At 43.0% G+C, this 20,048-nt stretch overlaps 1 protein-coding gene across 1 annotated transcript in view; it reads right to left on the minus strand.

Annotated features, from left to right (window-relative positions):
- Positions 1–2,196: 2,196 nt before the first annotated feature.
- The window catches only part of LOC126249435 (uncharacterized), a 334,540-nt gene continuing 316,688 nt past the window's right edge, over positions 2,197–20,048 (minus strand). The window contains exons 2-3 of the mRNA XM_049951088.1: positions 2,390–2,692; positions 2,197–2,240 (exon numbers count right to left, since the gene is read on the minus strand). Coding sequence (XP_049807045.1) covers positions 2,197–2,240; positions 2,390–2,692 — 347 coding nt within the window. The remainder of the gene's footprint in view (positions 2,241–2,389; positions 2,693–20,048) is intronic.

The following is a 20,048-nucleotide window of genomic DNA, read 5'->3' on the forward strand; positions in this document are numbered from 1 at the left end:
AGTTAGCACATTTCGGCGGAGCCCCTCGGGGATGAGTACAGGCTGAAGATCGGTGTTGCCCTCCACAGCGAACGCAGCGAGCAGGCAAGCTGCAATAATTAGCCGTATGTTCGAATCGCTGGCAGTGGCGACATTGAACAGGTCCTTCCTGTCTGTCGTAGGTTTCAATAACGACTTTAGTATATAGAAGGTATTTGATGTAAATCTTGTAGTTTTCCTTTTGGGCTGGCAACGTGACAGAGTAAGCATCTTGAGGTCGTAATTCCTTCGTGTTGTCGTCTCGATTTTTAAACTGGTGGACGTTGATGACAGAAAAACCCTACTCTATCAGTGCGTCTTTCAGTTCTTCCTCCGTAACTTCGGCAGGTAGACGTTTGACAACCACTTTGAGGTCCTTGTCCTCTGCGGCCTGATGTGTAAAAAAGTGGATGTCATTCGAAAAAAAGAAATTGATGGCCCGCCGTTGATCTTCATAGGAGTCAAAATGATATTTGATCCTGTCTCGTTGGTAGATGGCCTTAAGACTGCCGTCAATATTCGCTTTCAGCGCCTTGTCGAGTTCCATGTAGTTCTTGGTATGGTAAATAGTAACGGGCGGGACTTTGCGTAGTAAGTTACGGCCAGAGCCACCTGTCCCCTCTTTATCTGCTTCGAGATTAACGTCACTCGTCTGGTCCATACGTTCTGGAGCATCCGCAGTATCTTCCGTCGCAATAGCCGCATAACGGTTGGAAGTTTTCAGTTCTTCTGGACGTTGTCGCTTCCGAGAGTTGTTCTGGTTAGGAGAAGCGTAGAGTCGTTTTCTTTGGCGAACTAGTGTAAAATCGCCCTCTCCGTCGGTGGGCTGCATGGTCCAAACTTCTTCAGAGGAGACTCCCTCCATTTCGTCGTCGTCTTCCGGTGGAGAAAAATGTTCCACGTCGTCTACTTGTTCTTCAGGCTGTGAAGTAGGAACTGTACTAGTCCAGTTGAGAAAATTGTTCCACGTCGTCTACTTGTTCTTCAGGCTGTGAAGTAGGAACTGTACTAGTCCAGTTGTCGTATACTTCCTGACTTTGCAGAATCATGTGCTGTATTTCACGTCTTAGTTCCCGTTCTTGCCGATCGTTCTGTGTTAGCTGATTTCTCTCGTCACAGGGGTTTGACGTACGGTGTCCTCCGCTCTGCGTTCGCATATCGCTCGTCGTGGTCCTGTCCTCATTACCTTGCCTGTCAGAATCCGTTGTCGTTGCAGGGGTCGTCGCCGTTGTATCCGTCCGGTGGGGAGCGGAGCAGGCCCCACCGACCGGCCAGCGGCCGGCCCCGGCGCGACCCAGCCGGCTGGCTCGGACGCACGCGTTCCGTTGTCCGCACTCTTCGGCATCGCGCGCTCAACTGATTGTGTATATGAAGTCTCCTGAGTGAGCACGCCAAGTTTCCGTCGCTTCCGACAGATAGCGTAGCTGCAGGACAGTTTCAAAATGGCGTCTGTAGGTGATTTACGTTACAAGCAACGTGCCATCATTGAATTTCTCACTGCAGGGAAAGAAACTGTTGGGAATATTCACGAACGCTTGTGCAAAGTCTATGGAGCATCTGCTGGCGACAGAAGTAAAGTTAGTCGCTGGGCCCGGAGGGTGAGCTCATCAGAAGGCGGTTCGGTGGAACTCCAAGATTTGCAGCGGTCTGGGAGGCCATCCACGGCTCTCACACCCGACATGTTGCAGCGAGCTGAGGTGGACTTCCACTTGTTTGGGCCATTAAAGGATGCCATTCGTGGAAGACATTTTGAGGACGATGAGGAGCTGATTCACACAGTGAAGCACTGGTTCCGCCACCAGGACAAGGATTGGTACCGACAGTGCATACACGCCCTTGTTCAGCGGATGAGGAAGGCCGTAGAACGGGATGGAGATTACGTGGAAAAATATTCTGTGTAGATGAAACACCATTCTTTCGTGTGTGTAATTCTCATTATGTTCAATAAAGAACTATCGAAGAAAAAAATGCAGTGCATTACTTTCTGGGCAACTCTCGGAGTAATGGAGGGTAGTGCCCGCGTTACAAGTACAGAGAGACCTAGGGTTGACTACAATAAACAAATTCAATTGGATGTAGGTTGCAGTCATTACGTAGGGATCAAGACACTTGCAAAAGATGGACTACCACGGAGAGCTGTATCAAACCAGTTTTCGCACTGAATAGGAAAACAATAGCCTACTGCCATTGTTTGTCAAGTTCATGTGAGTCTTTCGTAAATTCTGTAAATTTCAATGTGTATTACCAGCGCGGCTAAAAGCCCTACCTTTTTGCAAGGCCGCCGGAACGTTTTTATTTGGCTGACCCTCGTAGAAAGGAGCGTAATAAGAAAGCGGCAGGCAGAGAGAGGCGGTACGTGTAAGGCACTCACCCTGCACCTGAAGCATAATGTACGCCTCCGGGCGTGGGCGGCTGTTGACGAGACACGTGTAGCGACCGTCGTCTTCAGCGATCACCGGGTGGATCTCAAGAGCGAAATTATCTTTGCGTAGCGTGATGCGACGCCGGTTCTCCCAGACGGTGGTTCCTGCGTCGGAATACTGCACCAGCTTCATATCTTTCGCCCACCACTCTAACTGTAGCACCAGGGACATGTCCGTCACACCGGGACAATCCAACGTTATGTTGTCGCCCGCCTGGCTCATCATCCTACGTTCCGGTATTTCGGGCATATCTGAAACAGATAAAATGCCATTGAAAATAGGCCACGAACATCATGTATAGCTAAAGAACGTTCACTCAACACATAACTGAGAAATGCTGTGTATCACCTTCTCTATTTCACAAATGCTAGGGCAGGGTATCTTTATTGCAACATTTACACCAAACCAGAAATAGATGGAGCATTCAGAGCAGACCGTCAAATTAATTATACAGCTCTGTATTCGAGCCATTAATTCCTTAATGGACATTTAATTTACGCGTGGCAAGAAAAATACGCTACTTCTCTTAATTTCTAATTCGGGAGAGTGTTGACAATACATATCCTTCCACATACTTAAGGTATTAATACCTCATGCCAAACAACCACTGTATTTCTTCCTCAATGACAGACACGAACTCCTGAATTGTCATTCAGCTAGATCCACCGTTTTATTCTACTATCACGTTATACAGTTACTCTCCGCATGTGAGACGTGTGTCTAACCTCACTACACTGCTTCGTAACTATCATCTCCTGGAATTCTCCAGGAAATTTTCTGCCGTCCATGTGCGACTAATACAGTTGTATGGTACTCTTTGTATCCTACTTGATGACTCCTCACAATAATATTATTCCGATCTTAGATTTATTAATTGTTAGGTGAATCAAAGTAATTTCAGTGCCAATGTTGGATTTTTTCCTGTTGACCGAACACCAGACACAGACCATCGGGTATTAACTACCGTAGACCACTAAAGGTAGAGCACAGTAAGTTTCAACTTCGACCTCTTTTGTATATCGATCCTGTCAATTTATTCCCAGAAGAACGACTAGTTATGAGGCTGAATGGAGGAAAGGCATCTACCGACATATTATTATCTTGTCTTTGAAATCAGCTCTGTTATATTCTATCTCCTATCAAGAAATTGTAGTGGACTAAAATACCTCTAACACAAAAAGAGCACGACACACAACGAAGGGAATATCCGAAGGTCCGAATGGCTGCAAATTGGGTAGAGCTTCACAAATTGAGCAAGTCAATGACGTGTTGGTCCACCTCCGACACGTATTCAAGCATTTATCCCACTGCTGTCCAGGGTGTCTCCAAACACTTATTCACTTGTCACCGGGGCTAAGTTCTAAGCGGGACGCATTACTGAAGACAATTCTACTTCAGTCAATGAGATTGCAGGCCGAAGACGTGTCCGGAGACGCCATGGACCGTGCTACGGTGCCAATCTGACTGTAGCCCGCCATACGACCTATGTCAAAAGTATTCCACGCCCCATTTTGATGCCATTCGTGGCAATCCATCCTGGGCTTACATTTCAGCAAGATAACACCTGCCTGCACACGGCGAGAGTGTATACTACTTGACTTCATGACTGCTAAACCCTATCTTGGCAGAAAGGTCGCCGGATCTGTCCCCAACTGAAAACGTTTGCAGCATTGTGGGCGGCGAATCCCCATCTCTGGATTCCGACAGTCTATCGAGCCAGTTGGACAGAATTTTTCACAATATGCCTCAGGAGGACGTCCAACAACTCTGTCAATCAATGCCAAGTCGAATAATTGCTTGAGTAAGAGCCAGCCATTTACCAGCGCGTTATTGACTTGCTCAATTCGTAAAGCTCTTTCTCTTGAATAAATCATCCATTTTTTCTGAAATTATAAGCATTTGTTTGTCTGAACACGTACATCACAGCTACTGATTTCCGTCCCTTTCAGATAATTCGTTCTCTCTCTCTCTCTCTCTCTTTCTTTCTCTCTCCCAATTTATCTATCTCTATCTCTGAGTAGTATGCCAACCGAAGAAACCCAGGAACCACGGAACCAACGTATCCCCTTTATATACTGATTAACAGCTTTTTGCTGTTAACAAAAGATTTATAAATTTATAAGGAAACAAATAATTAATTTTCATAGAAAGCGCGGCTATAAAAATTACGCGGAGCCACGAGGTGATTTTTCACGCTTCCTCCTGTACCCAGCTTAGACGGCTATAACTTGATGACGTAACTCAAAATTTATATGTAATTTACAAACATAATGATGTGATTCAAGTTCTAATACACACATGAAGGCATAATAGTTTGCACAAATGCACATGAAACAATAACTTCATTGATCACGTATTTATTTCTTCAGCAGGCGACGAGATAACGAGAACGAATGCATCGTAACAGGAGTTAAGTGTAAATGATAATATTTTAATGCTCACATCCGTGATCCATGAAAAAGCTACGGAGAGACCCGCCTACTTCAATAGAAGATGGAATTCAGTAGCACCGCCCATAGCCGGTCGGGGTGGCCGAGCGGTTCTAGGCGCTACAATCTGGAACCGCGCGACCGCTACGGTGTTGTGTGTGTTGCCTTTAGGTTAGTTAGGTTTAAGTAGTTCTAAGTTCTAGGGGGCTGATGACCTTAGAAGTTAAGTCCCATAGCGCTCAGAGCCATTTGAACCATTTGAGCCACCGCTCATAAGTGCGCCGTGCATTCTTGAAATAATGGTGCGTTGTACTAGTCATGTTTCGTAACAGTGTTTCATTGAATGATATGGAAATCAAGTGAATTATTTGTGTACTAGAATGGGTAAATGAAGTAAAGTTACAATCAAGTTCTGCAAAACAGTGTGAGGAGCGAATTGTGCTGTGCACCCGAAACACAAGGCCTTGAGCTGCCTTACCTCTGCATTCCACAAAGTCGATCAAACCAGTCCATTCATTACCGATTACTTGGATGGTGAGCAGTTTCCAGTAACGCTCAATTATTGTGTTTTCAGTGGAAAACCTAAATAAAAATTCAATGTTTTATTTAACTCCAGTAAAAACATGGCCCATAATGAAATTGGAAAGAAAGGAAGTAAGATAGTTGGCTTTTGACGGTATTTTTCGTTCTGAACAGTGTTTACTTATTTGTGTAATCAATCTCAGGACTCAACCTACACGAATCCTATTTGAAAAACGTCGCCTTGAGCTGCTGATAAAATCTTTATTCAAACAACAACCGTTGGTCGACTGGTCATCATCAGGTACGTGTACTCCAAATTGAAATAATACATGAGTAGCATTAAATTACATGCTACATTTTATAACGTGTGTGTCATCCTTAACACTTACTTCAGTTAAGTCATTTGTGACAGTATAATCTTATAATGCTACTTATGCATTATTTCAGTTTTGTATACAAGCACTCGGTGATGGTCCGATGACGGAAACTGACTGTTTAAATAAAGATTTTATCAGAACCGCTATACAGTTATAATGATATTTTTCAGATAACTGTTGGCTGTGGGATAACACCATTGAAAATATATTACGAAACTTATTGTCACTTTGGTTTTTCCTTACTGACGGAGAATTTACTTCAAATCACTGTTGTGATGCTTGTTGTATCCCAGTACATACAATTCAGAAACGATGAAAGAAAAATAAAGGAATACGTAATTTACAACGAAAGCCGTCACTCAACCTGCCTCATATAATTTTGGGGTTTTGCCTTATCAAGTTCGCCAGAGTACCTTTTCTTAGAGTGCATTTGCTAGTACTTTTCATGCTCATATTTCCGTGCCAGGGAAGTAGATCATACCGGGAACCTGAATTTGTGTGTCTTTATTCTCACCTTCATTAGAGCTGACAGTACTACATGTACCTATTATTACATGTCGCAAACATGTATGTTAGTTCATTTCGAATGAATTTGGGTATGATAACAAATGCATCCAACTAAGCAAATTCAGATGGAGGATCTTGATTTAGCTTGGCAGTAGTTGCTTGGGAAGGCAGCTGAAAGATATTTTCGAAGCCAGGTTGACGCGGTCGCGCGTCTCCAGATGTGGATCCTCGCGAATTTCTGAGCCTTTGGAAACGGTCTTTGAAATTTCAGCTGTTGAACGGAATGCTAAATTTCAGGCCGAGAGAAGTGCGAGTTTCCTCTCCTGTTTTATGATCGGAGGAAACGCCAGCTCTTTCTAAATGAAGCAGTTTGGGGATTGGTCAGTATGACCCACAAACTTTCGCGCTCTCTGTACGCAGAGGCGAGGCTGCGGAAGTTTCAGAAGAGAACTTACCGAGATGTTTTAGTTAACTCTCTCTGTGTATTTAGCAGTGCCAAGGTAATTTCTAGTGTCAGGTGGATGTCTTTATTTGAGGAAGTCTACATGCGTGTTTTTGATGTGTCGGGCACTCAGTGTTTTCATTAAGTGCCATGTAGTTTTCGAATTTGTTTGCGCAGATTTTATACTTGGTTTGATAAGCAAGGTGTTTTATGTCACTTTACGTACATGATTTGATGTACTAAAAATCTTGTGTGTTATCAATAGATTCTTTATGTGGAATTTTGTTGGCCTAGGTGAAATATAACTTTTAATAAACAAGTAGTTTGGTGTCCCTTTGTTGCATAGGATCTTTGCAGGTGCATTCCTTTGGAATAGGTTTTTCTTGTGCTAAGCTTTAGGGCGTTTTTGTGATCATTTTAACGGATTGCCATGTGTTTCAATGCATCAGATAGATTACGTGTTTTCACTGTAATGTGCTTTCTGCACAGAAGCATCAAAGAAATTGCTACAGGCATGCGTATTCAAATACAGAGGTACCTAAACTCCTATATAGGACAACAAGTGCCTGGCACAGTTGTTAGATCGGTTAGTGCTGCTACAATGGCAGGTTATCAAGATCTAAGTGAGTTTGAATGTGAAGTTGTAGTTGGCACACGAGCGATGGTACACAGCATCTCCGAGGTAGCGACTAAGTGGGGATTTCCCTGTAAAATGACTTCACGAGTGTACCGTGAGTACTAGGAATCCGGTAAAACATTAAATCTCCGACATCGCTGCGGCCGGAAAAAAATCCTTCAAGAACGGGATCAACGACGACTGAAGAGAACCGTTCAACGTGACAGAAGTGCAACCATTCCGCAAATTGTTGCTGATTTCAATGCTGGGCCCTCAACAAGTGTCAGCGTGCAAACCATTCAACAAAGCATCATCTATATGGGCTTTTGGAGCCGAACGCCCACTCGTGTACGCTTGATGACTGCATATCATTTAGCTTTACGCCTCGTCTTGGCCCGTCAACACCGACGTTGGGCTGTTGATGACTGGAAACATGTTGCCTGGTCGGACGAGTCTCGTTTCAAATTGTATCGAGCTGCTGGACGTGTACGGGTATGTAGACAAGCTCATGAATCCATGGATCCTGCATGTTAGCAGGGGACTGTTCTACCTGGTCTAGCCTCCTCTGTAATGGTGTGGGGCGTGTGCAGTTGTAGGGGTATGGGACCTAGATACGGCTCTGACAGGTGACACGAGCCGGCCGAAGTGGCCGTGCGGTTAAAGGCGCTGCAGTCTGGAACCGCAAGACCGCTACGGTCGCAGGTTCGAATCCTGCCTCGGGCATGGATGTTTGTGATGTCCTTAGGTTAGTTAGGTTTAACTAGTTCTAAGTTCTAGGGGACTAATGACCTCAGCAGTTGAGTCCCATAGTGCTCAGAGCCATTTGAACCATTTGAACAGGTGACACGTACGCAAGCATCCTGTCTGGTCACCTGAATCCATTCATGTCCACTGTCTATTCCAACGGACTTGGGCAATTCCAGAAGGACAATGCGGCACCCCACGCGCCCAGAATTGCTACAGAGTGGCTCCAGGAACACTCTTCGGAGTTTAAACACTTACGCTGGCCAGCAAACTCTCGAGACATGAACATTATTGAGCGTATCTGGGATGCTTCGTAACGTGATGTACAGAAGAGTTCTCCACTCGCTCATACTCTTAGGGAGTTATGGACAGCCCTGCATGATTCATGGTGTCAATTCCCCTCATAAGTTATTCGAGCCCATACCACGTCGTGTTGCGGCATTTCCACGTGCTAGCGGGAGCACTACGCGATATTAGGCGGGTGTACCAGTTTCTTTGGCTCTTCTGTGTATGTTAAGGTTTCTTGTTTATTTATGAAACAGGCTTCAGGTGGCAAATAGTTAATATGTGTGGCGGAAATGTTATTGAGAGTACAGTCATTTTCATGGTGTAGGTTGTTCAGGAACGAAGTAAATTTCTTCTTTTGTTTGGTTTGGTAAATATGTAGTGTTGAAGCGCCGCAGTTGCTTCCTATGTGTGCGGAGAAGGTTTTGATACAGTGGCATTTGTCGTATCTGGATGCTGTAGAAAATAGTGAGAGGATGATTTCTCGTTTGTTGCGAGAGTCCAGCGATGGTATACGAACAGGTATGGATATTTTCTGAGCATATTGCTATTTTCACAAATTGGTATTTACAGATATTACAATTTAACTGCTTGCACTTGTGAATACACAAGCCTTTAATACTAGCACTGATGATGGTCACGCAATGACTGAAATTGTTTTTCAACAGAAATAAAGATTTCGCTTGAACTACTACCGCTGACCCTATTTTTGCTATTAATAACTCGGTATTTATAAGTGTCTGATGCGAGCGACTAACTGCGTGTCAGTATTTAATTGCCTCTGCTTGGTGCATGGTTTTAATGTATTGTGATGAATTAAGATTAAGAGACTAGGGCTAATAATGAATTAAAATTCATGGAGCATCAGTCGATTTAGCACTCTGGGCTGAGGAAATAATGGCAAGCATGGTGTTTGTGCACAATTAGTGCTCAGCTACCCTAAGTCCTTGATGTAAGGCGAAGTGAACCACTTCGGTCTAATGTGAACCACTTTTCATACATAAAGAATCTTAGGGCAATAGAGGGATTTGGTAATATTTCTTAATGAGTTAGCATGTCTGGTTTGCAAAGGAAGGACAGATCCAGTTTCATCTGCTACGGAGTGACGACATGGTTTGTGTTCTTCACTGACGCTGATAGTGGTGGTGGTGGTGGTGGTTAGTGTTTAACGTCCCGTCGACAACGGGGTCATTAGAGACGGAGCGTAAGCTCGGGTTAAGGAAGGATTGGGAAGGAAATCGGCCGTGCCCTTTCAAAGGAACCATCCCGTCATTTGCCTGAAACGATTTAGGGAAATCACGGAAAACCTAAATCAGGATGGCCGGACACGGGATTGAACCGTCGTCCTCCCGAATGCGAGTCCAGTGTGCTAACCACTGCGCCACCTCGCTCGGTCGCTGATAGTCCACCGTGTAGATGTACTAACGTTAATTTTTTTCCGTCAGTTTCATTATTTGAAAACGAAAATGTCCACATATATCTTCATTATCGTTCCTCAGATTATTTTCATATTTAGCCTTATAGTGAAGGTTTTTTTCAAGCTTATATTATTTTGCACCAACTGTGAAAAGAGTTTTATCGGTATTTGTAAATTTGTCTTCATCATTTGACTACTGACCCTCGTCTGTTATCTTACGGGACTGCAGAATGTAGAGCGTCACTGCCTTTTCTTTGTAAATGCATTGTTGAAAATTTGAAACGGACTCTTCAGCAAATCAAAAAGAGCTTGCAAACCAGCTGTACGTAACTGTCTGGTAGTTTTACTTCGTTCGCAAAATTTAATTATGAGGGGAAATATACTGTGTTTACATAGTCCATGCTCGAAACTGGATTTCTTGCGATTCTTTCTGAATCAATGACCGAGAAAAGACTTTGCTAAGTTTATCTTTCTCCGCAGCTTCGAGCTGCTTGTGAGGGAGAGAATCCCTCGTCTATCTTGTCGACTCGGGCAGGCTTTGTAGCCGAAGAACCACTTGAAAAGCATAACGGCGGACGCTTCACCAAACAGAGCACTGGTTGTCAAAGCGGCTGTTTGCGTTTCGAATACCTCACCGGCAAAGCAAGCGGGATCCTGCTGTTCTTCGTTATTGTCCACGGCGTTCTTCCTATTCACGCCTCCTGAAACCCAAAAGGCGAAATCCGTCTCATGAACTGCAACATCTGCGGCGACGCACGAAACGAAATGGCGCGTGTCAACCATTTCTTCCGCGCCATTTCCCAAGTTCAGTTCACATTCCACTGCTTACTGTCCTACTGAGACTGAGTCGCCGATATATTATCGGAATGTTACACCACGGGCGATTTCGAATTACAAAACATAATCAGTATGTGACGTTTCTCGGCAGTCCAGCCTCTAAAAATGGTTCAAATGGCTCTGAGCACTATGGGACTCAACTGCTGAGGTCATTAGTCCCCTAGAACTTAGAACTAGTTAAACCTAACTAACCTAAGGACATCACAAACATCCATGCCTGAGGCAGGATTCGAACCTGCGACCGTAGCGGTCTCGCGGTTCCAGACTGCAGCGCCTTTAACCGCACGGCCACTTCGGCCGGCAGTCCAGCCTCTATCAGAAACCCATTAATTATCTCCTGTGATGTTAAGATGTTCCTTCACTTACCGTGCGAGGTGGCACACTGGTCAAGACAAGAAGATCACATTCAGAACGACCATCCAATTTTAAGTTTACGATGCTTTCCCTAGATCACCTAAGGAAAATTCTGTGATAGTTCCTGCGGAAACTAAACCTCTGATTTCGTTCTTCGTCGTTCGCCAACACGAAAGTAGAGAAAGGAAGACAAGCATTTAACGTCTAATCGACGTAGCGTACTGATAGGGCACAAGGTCTGACGGAAAAGAAACCTGTCGTGTTTTTTTAGAGAGGAACCATCTCGGCAGTTAGGCAAACAACGCAAAAATTAAACACAGAGGCGCGGCCGGAGATTTGAACCGTCGTCCTCCAGAATGGTAGGCTAGAGACTCAACCACTGTACCACTTCGCTCTGTTGTTTGCTATCACGAGCTAGCCTTCAATAATTTATTTTCAATTATCACCACTGGGCTCCTGTTTTTGCAAACCACAAATTCTTTTACATTGTCTTTTATGCACAAACGAGTTTCGGTGCATTTACGCTAACATCATTGTGGTCAATTTGACTGAAGTATTAATCTATAGGTAGTTAGGCGTTGAAGGAACTTTATTAAATATTCTAATAGCTCTCCATTAAAGAATGTCCACTAATGAAGTCCACATAAAGCGAACTCTTTAAAAATTATGACTCCAACAAAATATGGCCCCGTTGGCTACAATGTGACGATATATATCAGGGCAAGAATGTAATATGAGAAGATTCTGTCGTCAGCATAAACAAGCGGAACCCAGCTCCCGTAATCTGTGTATCCGATTAAGCGTCGACGTAATAGTAAGTTAACCCGACAGAGGAAACTCGTGTCCGCCAATTATCTGCGAAATGCATAAACTTCACTCAGTCTGTATTCGCATTCCAACAGCTTCTATATTGTATACTGAAGGCGGGTATGGTGGAAAAGGCCTCGACGAATTGAAAATGACACCTAAGTTAACTGTTGTACTAGACCGGCGGTCGTTTATCCAAAATGAGACTTTTCAGCCAGAGTCCTTTAATAAATAGGAAGATATTCGCGTTTCTTGTGCCACAACAGGAACTTCTTTTCCGCTGCTACAAGTATTCGCCAATGAAATTCGTCATAAATAATCCATCGAGGTTTGACAAGAACAGTGATACCCACATCGACAACACACAGGAAGAAAATGACCTTTATTGCCCTGTCCGTGGTCCAGAAACGAGGACAGTATGTAACAACACTAAAATACCTTGTTATTAAGTGTAGTTGCTTGTGTAGGACTAAGAAATAACGTTTAATTTGTTGATTAATATTAACACTAACCTTGTGTACATAGTTTGGGAGCTGACTTGTTACACATCAGTTCTATAAAATCAGTCGTGCAAATGATCTATGGAACATTTAACTAACTAACAATTCACAGTTAGGCGGTGGAGTTGTGCGAAGTTGTTGGTCGTTCCTCCACAACGATTCATTGCGAATATTGTGAAAGTGTCAAGACTTCCCCAGGCACGTGTTTCATCCCCAACTACGACATATTTAATAGTCTTCTATCCGGGACAGAATCACAGTATCACAGTAACTCACAAGCTGTAAGCGGGTCCATGGAAAGTTAGTCTGGCCAGATACAGTGACCCACGAACAATGTTAACCCTCGGTAGAGCAGTTCGCTCAGCATTCTCAACCCAGCCTCAGAGCTTCCAGGCACGTCAGCAGTGTCCTCAAGCCAATATTATTATTTAATAGTCTACAGTAATGTAGTTTATCAAGTTGGTTGCGGATATTGACTCACTAAGGCGGCTCCATTTCCCCTCAAGACGCTGGATGAAGAGAGGTACATTATATGCACCCACAACTGAACTATTGTATCGCGTTTTCTCTGTTAGATAACTGTAAGATTTAGTCTAATCCTTGATATAAATTGTTTCAGAAATGACAGTAGCTGAGAGAGAAACAGTAAATATCATTTGCCGAAACTGGGGCTTAACGATAAATAAATGTGTAACCACCAGTTAAGGAGTATTTTAAATGTTCCCTTCTAATTGTTTCGCATGTTTACACAGACGAACTTGGGTAAACCTTTGGCCCCAGATAGGTGCGTCTGCCTTAAAATTCTGTTAGTTTGTTTTCCATTTGCGATGGTACGTTCGTGCGTTAATTGAACGGCACAGTTTTAGCGTATGCTTTTGCCTCTTTATAACAGGGCGTGCGCACAACGTGGCACTGTTTCCTGTAAATTTGCCATACGAAGCAAAATGAAACACAAATAAGAATCCGAAAAAAATGACTACTCTGTGCAGTAGTGTTATCTGGCAGCAAGTGTGCATTGGGTACAACTCACGTATTTACTCCGCTGTATTTTGTAAAGCTGCGTGATCTAAAATTCAGTGATTGTTTAGTGTTCCAAGTTACATCTCACCGAGGTAGTTAAGATCACTGTCAAATAGTTGACTTCTCTCAGTTAGTTGTACATTGCTGGGACAGTGACGAATGTACAGGGTCACAGTTACTGAACTATATGAAATTAAATCTTCATAACTTCTGAATTGTTTGCGTTAGGATGTTCAACGGCACGGATGGCTGGAGGGCATGATGGGAATTAGTATGCGCTTGCATGGTTTGGTTTAGCGCCGAATTCCAGTTTCATTTGGATGGGTTCGTCTGTAAGGTGCTTAGTCATCCATGTACCAAACATTCCCCGGAGATCATTATTGGTCACAGTATTTTTCTAGAGTTGTTATTTAATTATTACTAATGGAAAATGATTTGCCGGCCGATGTGGCCGAGCGGTTCTAGGTGCTTTAGCCTGAAACCGCGTGACCGCTACAGTCGCAGGTTCGAATCCTGCCTCGGGCTTGGATGTATGTGATGTCCTTAGGTTAGCTCGGTTTAAGTAGTTCTAAGTTCTAGGGGACTGATGATCTCAGATGTTAAGTCCCATAGTGCTCAGAGCCATTTGAACCATTTTTTTGGCAAATGATTTCAACATTTTTCTTCCGAGTACGTTGGAACACAGTTTTTATGAAGAGAAATTTTGGATTATTTTGTAACAGAAACGATACTGCCATTATTTATTCTGCTTACTGTTTAAGAATTTTGAGTTTCGTTGACAACTTAACGCTTTCCGAAAGTGCTGGAACTGTAAAGATAAATCTAACGAGATGAAATTAGATAGCCTTTTTAATCGTGATGTAGGGTATCTCTCGCAAACAATCTCATCGTCGGCCTGACATTATAATCGTATTTCCTTTCACAACACCGACATAAAAATGTATTTAAATCAGTCACCATTTAAATTCAGTTTTATTTGGCAAGGATATTTAATACTGTTCTAAATATTACGGTGAAGAGAGAGCCAATTACAATATACACCAAGAGGCTAATCATCTTTAGAAATATCCACATGCTAAGAGACAAGACGAGAGTAGACGTCTATGCCAAACTGAGAAGTGCCAGGACTGAACCGAAGCCGATTTGTGCTTTCTCCGAAACGTAACAGTGTGAGACCCTTGTATTATGAAACATGTCGATGAGAACCGTCTGTTGTAGAGAAGTTCATAAGGAGTGTATGAGGAAGTTGGATGTCACTATTTCCAATGTTAATGGTGAAGTTGTGTTTATTCTCTGTAAGGTAATGATTTGTTATTAATTAATACTGAATTTAAACGAACGGCTTTGACTACGATTGTAAGTTAAACGTAAATAGTTACTGTGGTGGACTATAGGCAATTTGAGAACCATAAATATACGGAAGTTTTGCAAATCAAAAAAAGGGATCACTCTTAATAACACTAAATGAGAACGTGCCCGCTGACTATCAGATCAGGAGAGACACAAAACTATTACATTAGTTACACATATCCTGTAATTTATATTCAGTGTATGAAAGGTAATTCATGAGCTGGTACAGTGTTTCAAAAATAAGATTTACTGTTAATAAACATTAATTATAAACAAAATAATATTCCATTTATGTTGGGATTCGAATAAGCTGCGCAGTTAATGCAGCTCTCAATAGATTGCATGTAAAATATAAAGCTAGTGTAAATAATTCAGTTATAACCTGAGGTCTCTACAGATGAAATAATCCTTATTAGTAGTTTCTCCTTTTTTATTTTTGACTGATTTACAAAAGAACATATCGCAGTATTAACGAAAGGAAAAGAAACTAATTTGTTGCACACAGGGTGCTAAAGGTACAGGACCTTGATTTGGCTCTCGGTTCGATAAGGAATTTTAATGTATCGCGATTATTTAATACGACGAATACTCTATTAAGGAGTTTAAAAAAACTACGTCTCAATAGTGAACCTCACAGCAACCTACGTGTACGATGTTACATGTGATACCTTTACAAAAACAGTATAGAAACATGGGACTTCTTTTGTTGCAGCTCTTTATTTAGTGTCGGAATACAAGTTGGCCAAGTATATTTATGTCGATATTAGATGTATGGCTTGCATCAATATATATATATATATATATATATATATATATATATATATATATATATATATATATATATATATATATTGATGCAAGCCATACATCTAATATCGACATAAATATACTTGGCCAACTTGTATTCCGACACTAAATAATATATTTCAATGACACACAATACCTGATGTAACTTAAAATATGTTCTGACGGTGTAGCTGCGCTGCTATATTTATTGACAACAAATTTGACTTATTCAATCGCGGTCGCCTAATCACTTTTTAGGATGGAGAACGTTGAAATAATTTTATTGACACACATGTGAAAAAAATAAGAATATTTGAATTAGGGATGTAGTCTACATGCACATCTCTTACTTTCGATAAGAAGTGGTACTTTCTTACTTTAAGGTTATGTACCATTATGCTCAAAAGTAGCTGACCAAACTGAATTACGTTCCGCCTGATTTGCATGCGCCCCACATAACACAGCTGTCTTGTGAGTCCTCTAATCTCTTTGTTATTCAGTCGTTTGACTACACAAAATGGATACCACACGAGACCGCTAAAGATCGCGAATCGTGAGCTGTTTTATTTTCAAATTAAGGATGTTGTCCTTTTGCCATGTTTGATGTGGTGATAGTGCTTTTGTAAGAAGTAGTTGCGTTTTTTTTCAGACGATACGCACGCACGAGCCTCATCCTGTACACCCCATCCTTATCAGTTCAAATGGTTCAAATGGCTCTGAGCACTATGGGACTTAACATCAGTGGTCATCAGTCCCCTAGAACTTAGAACTACTTAAACCTAACTAACCTAAGGACATCACACACACCCATGCCCGAGGCAGGATTCGAACCTGCGACCGTAGCAGTCGCGCAGCTCCGGACTGAGCGCCTAGAACCGCCAGACCACCGCGGCCGGCCCGTATCAGTAAGATGTTTTACGGCATTTTAATTGTAGGCTTACGATGTATTTTACTCAAATTAAAATATAGAGACGTGGGTTGCACGATTAGGTTTTTTATTGTTATGTCATCCCCACGTAGCCCATGTGGAGAGGGAGTGGGCTGTTAGCGGTACATTCTGCTCGGTCTTCAGCCAATTGACAATACCGAATAAAAACAGACGGAAAACGAGAAACACATATTGGAAATATTTAATTTGAATTGAAAACCTTTTACATTTGCAAAATAAGATGTAAGTTTTTAGATACACTACTGGCCGTTAAAATTGCTACACCAAGAAGATGGCGTGCTACAGCCGCGAAATTTAACCGACAGGAAGAAGATACTGTGATATGCAAATGATTAGCTTTTCAGAGCATTGACACAAGGCTGGCGCCGTTGGCAACACCTAAAACGTGCAGACATGAGGAAAGTTTCCAACCGATTTCTCATACACAGACAGCAGTTGACCGTCGTTGCCTGGTGAAACGTTGTTGTGATGCTCGTGTAAGGAGGAGAAATGCGTACCATCACGTTTCCGACTTTGATAAAGGTAGGATTGTAGCCTATCGCGATTGCGGTTTATGGTATCGCGACATTGCTGCTCGCGTTGGTCGAGATCCAATGACTGTTAGACAGAATATGGAATGGGTGTGCTCAGGAGGGTAATACGGAACGCCGTGCTGAATCCTAACGGTCTCGTATCACTAGTAGTCGAGATGACAGGCATCTTATCCGCATGGCTGTAACGGATCGTGCAGCGACGTCTCGATCCCTGAGTCAACAGATGGGGACGTTTGCAAGACAACAACCATTTCCACGAACAGTTCGACGACGTTTGCAGAGCAGCATGGACTATCAGCTCGGAGACCATGGCTGCGGTTACCCTTGTCGCTGAATCACAGACAGAAGCGCCTGCGATAGTGTACTTTACGACGAACCTGGGTGCACGAATGGCAAGCCATAATTTTTTCGAATGAATCCAGGTTCTGTTTACAGCATCACGATGGTCGCATCCGTGTTTGGCGACATCGCGGTGAACGCACATTGGAAGCGTGTATTCGTCTTCGCCATACTGGCGTATCGCCCGGCGCGATGGTATGGGGTGCCTTTGGTTACACGTTTCGGTCACCTCTTGTTCGCATTGACGGCACTTTGAACAGTGGACGTTACATTTCAGATGTGTTACGACCCGTGGCTCTACCCTTCATTCGATGCCTGCGAAACCCTACATTTCTGCAGGATAATGCACGACCGCATGTTGCAGGTCCTGTACCGGCTTTTCTGGATACCGAAAATGTTCGACTGCTGGCCTGGCCAGCACATTGTCCAGATCTCCCACCAATTTAAAACGTCTGGTCAATGGTGGCCAGTCACTACTCTTGATGAACTGTGGATTCGTGTTGAAGGTGCAAGGGCAGCTGTAATTGTACACGCCATCCAAGGTCTGTTTGACTCAATTCCGAGGCGTATCAAGGCCGTTATTACGGCCAGAGGTGGTTTTTCTGGGTACTGATTTCTCAGGATCTATGCACCCAAATTGCGTGAAAATGTAATCACATGTCAGTTCTAGTATAATGTATTTGTCCAACGAATACCCCTTTATCAAGTGCATTTATTCTTGGTGTAGCAATTTTAATGGCCAGTGGTGTCTATGGGATGTGACTAATTGCACTGGTAGTTAAAAAGAGTGTTTAATAAAAGGTAAAATGAAAGACAATAAATGTACTTATAGAAACATTTAAAATATGTTGCCGAAACGCTGATATTTAAAAGAAGCAGTTCCCTGTCTTTAGAAACTGGGAAGTCTTGCCATGGGATAGGGAATCAGTTAATGAAGGGGAAAAGGTTTGCCAGTGAGGAGGATAGGAATCTGGCGCTATGTGGTCGAAGGACTGGTACATAGCAGCTATGGGATAGGAGTGACTGTTGTGACAGAAGACGGGGTGGAGTAGAAGGAGGAGTTGGTGACACTAACAGTTGTTAGGAAAAGGGGTGGGGCAAGAGGTGTCCGGACAGTTGCCACGCCGGACACTTGCCACGCCGGACTTTTGCCACGATTTTACCTGCTCCGAAGGGTTGGGTCCCTTGTCTCCCCTCCCCCCCCCCCCCTCCTACTCCTGCACCTCACCCGCCCGCCCAGTTTGCTTTCGAAGTTCCTAACGCGACCATCAGTATGGAAGTTATTACAACGAACAAGGGCAGACCTCCTGCTCATTACAAAGGTTACGCGTATCTTAAACAGAGAGAATCTAAAGAAGGTGTTGTCACATGGATGTGCTTACGCCGAAAAGCGGATCATTGCAAGGGAAAGCAGCTTTCGAGGAACGGAGACGTGTTGAACGTGTTAGAACATCTCTGTGGACCACCTGACGGTGCGGCTCTGAAAGTGAGAAAGCAAGTGGAAAGGGCGAAGAGAAGATCTCGAGAAGAAACTACACAGTTATCGGAAATATACGCGGATGAAATGGGAAATCTACATAATGAAGTTTATGACTTTGTTAGAGTGATGCCTAATTGAGAATCTATGAAGAGAACCATGCGTCGTCGATGGAGTCAAGAGCGGGGGTACCAACAAGAGCCTAAGAACTCTTATGAAATTAATCAAGATCTATTAAAAATGAGAGATGACTGTAGTTTTCTTCTGGAAGACGATAGATTAGAGGTGAGAATAATGATTTTTAGTGGAAGCAAAGGAAAAGAAAGTTTAAAAACATGTTCCCATATTTTATGGACGGAAAATTTAAGAGATGCAGGAAGCAGTTTGCACAATCTACACCATACACGTAAACTTAGGAGGCCCATTAAAGAAACAAACATTCTTCCTACTGTATTTTCACTGCTTCCTAATAAGAAGAAAGACACATATGTTCGTCTGTTTCGTCTGATAAAACAGGCAGTCTCTGAGTAGTGTCATAAACAAGTAAAGGTGGACTTTGAGGCAGCTGCGATATCGGCCATTCGTCAAGTTTTTCCAACAACTGAAATAAATGGATTCTATTTCCACATGAAGAAGAGTTTATGGAGAAGAATTCGAGTTCTCGGTCTAACTAACAAGGGAACCTCCCCATCGCACCCCCCTCAGATTTAGTTATAAGTTGGCACAGTGGAGAGGCCTTGAAAAACTGAACACAGATCAATCGAGAAAACAGGAAGAAGTTGTGTGGAACTATGAAAAAAGTAAGCAAAATATACAAACTGAGTAGTCCATGAGCAGGATAGGCAACATCAAGGATAATGTGAGCTCAGGGGCGCCGTGGTCCCGTGGTTAGAGTGAGCAGCTGCGGAATGAGAGGTCCTTGGTTCAAGTCTACCCTCGAGTGAAATATTAAATTTTTTATTTTCAGACAATTATTATCTGTCCGTCCGTCCGTCCGATGCGAGGTAACTGCGCCGTAGTATGGCGACGCTACACCTAAACAAACATCGAAACAAAACATATGTTTTAATAGAGCACAGGGAAAACCGTGCGACTGTGAAACTGTTGCATTTATTTGTTGCAGTTTATGTGACAAACTCTTATGTTTTCGTCACTTTTTTGGGAGTGATTCTCACATCCACAAGAAAACCTAAATCGGGCAAGGTATAAGAATCTTTTTACCCATTCGCCAAATGTACAAGTTAGGTGGGTCGAGAAAATATTCCTGTCATATGACGCACATGCTGTCACCAGTGTCGTATAGAATATATCAGACG

The sequence above is a fragment of the Schistocerca nitens genome, chromosome 3 (genome assembly GCF_023898315.1).
Source record: "Schistocerca nitens isolate TAMUIC-IGC-003100 chromosome 3, iqSchNite1.1, whole genome shotgun sequence".
Classification (NCBI taxonomy): Eukaryota; Metazoa; Arthropoda; class Insecta; order Orthoptera; family Acrididae; genus Schistocerca; species Schistocerca nitens.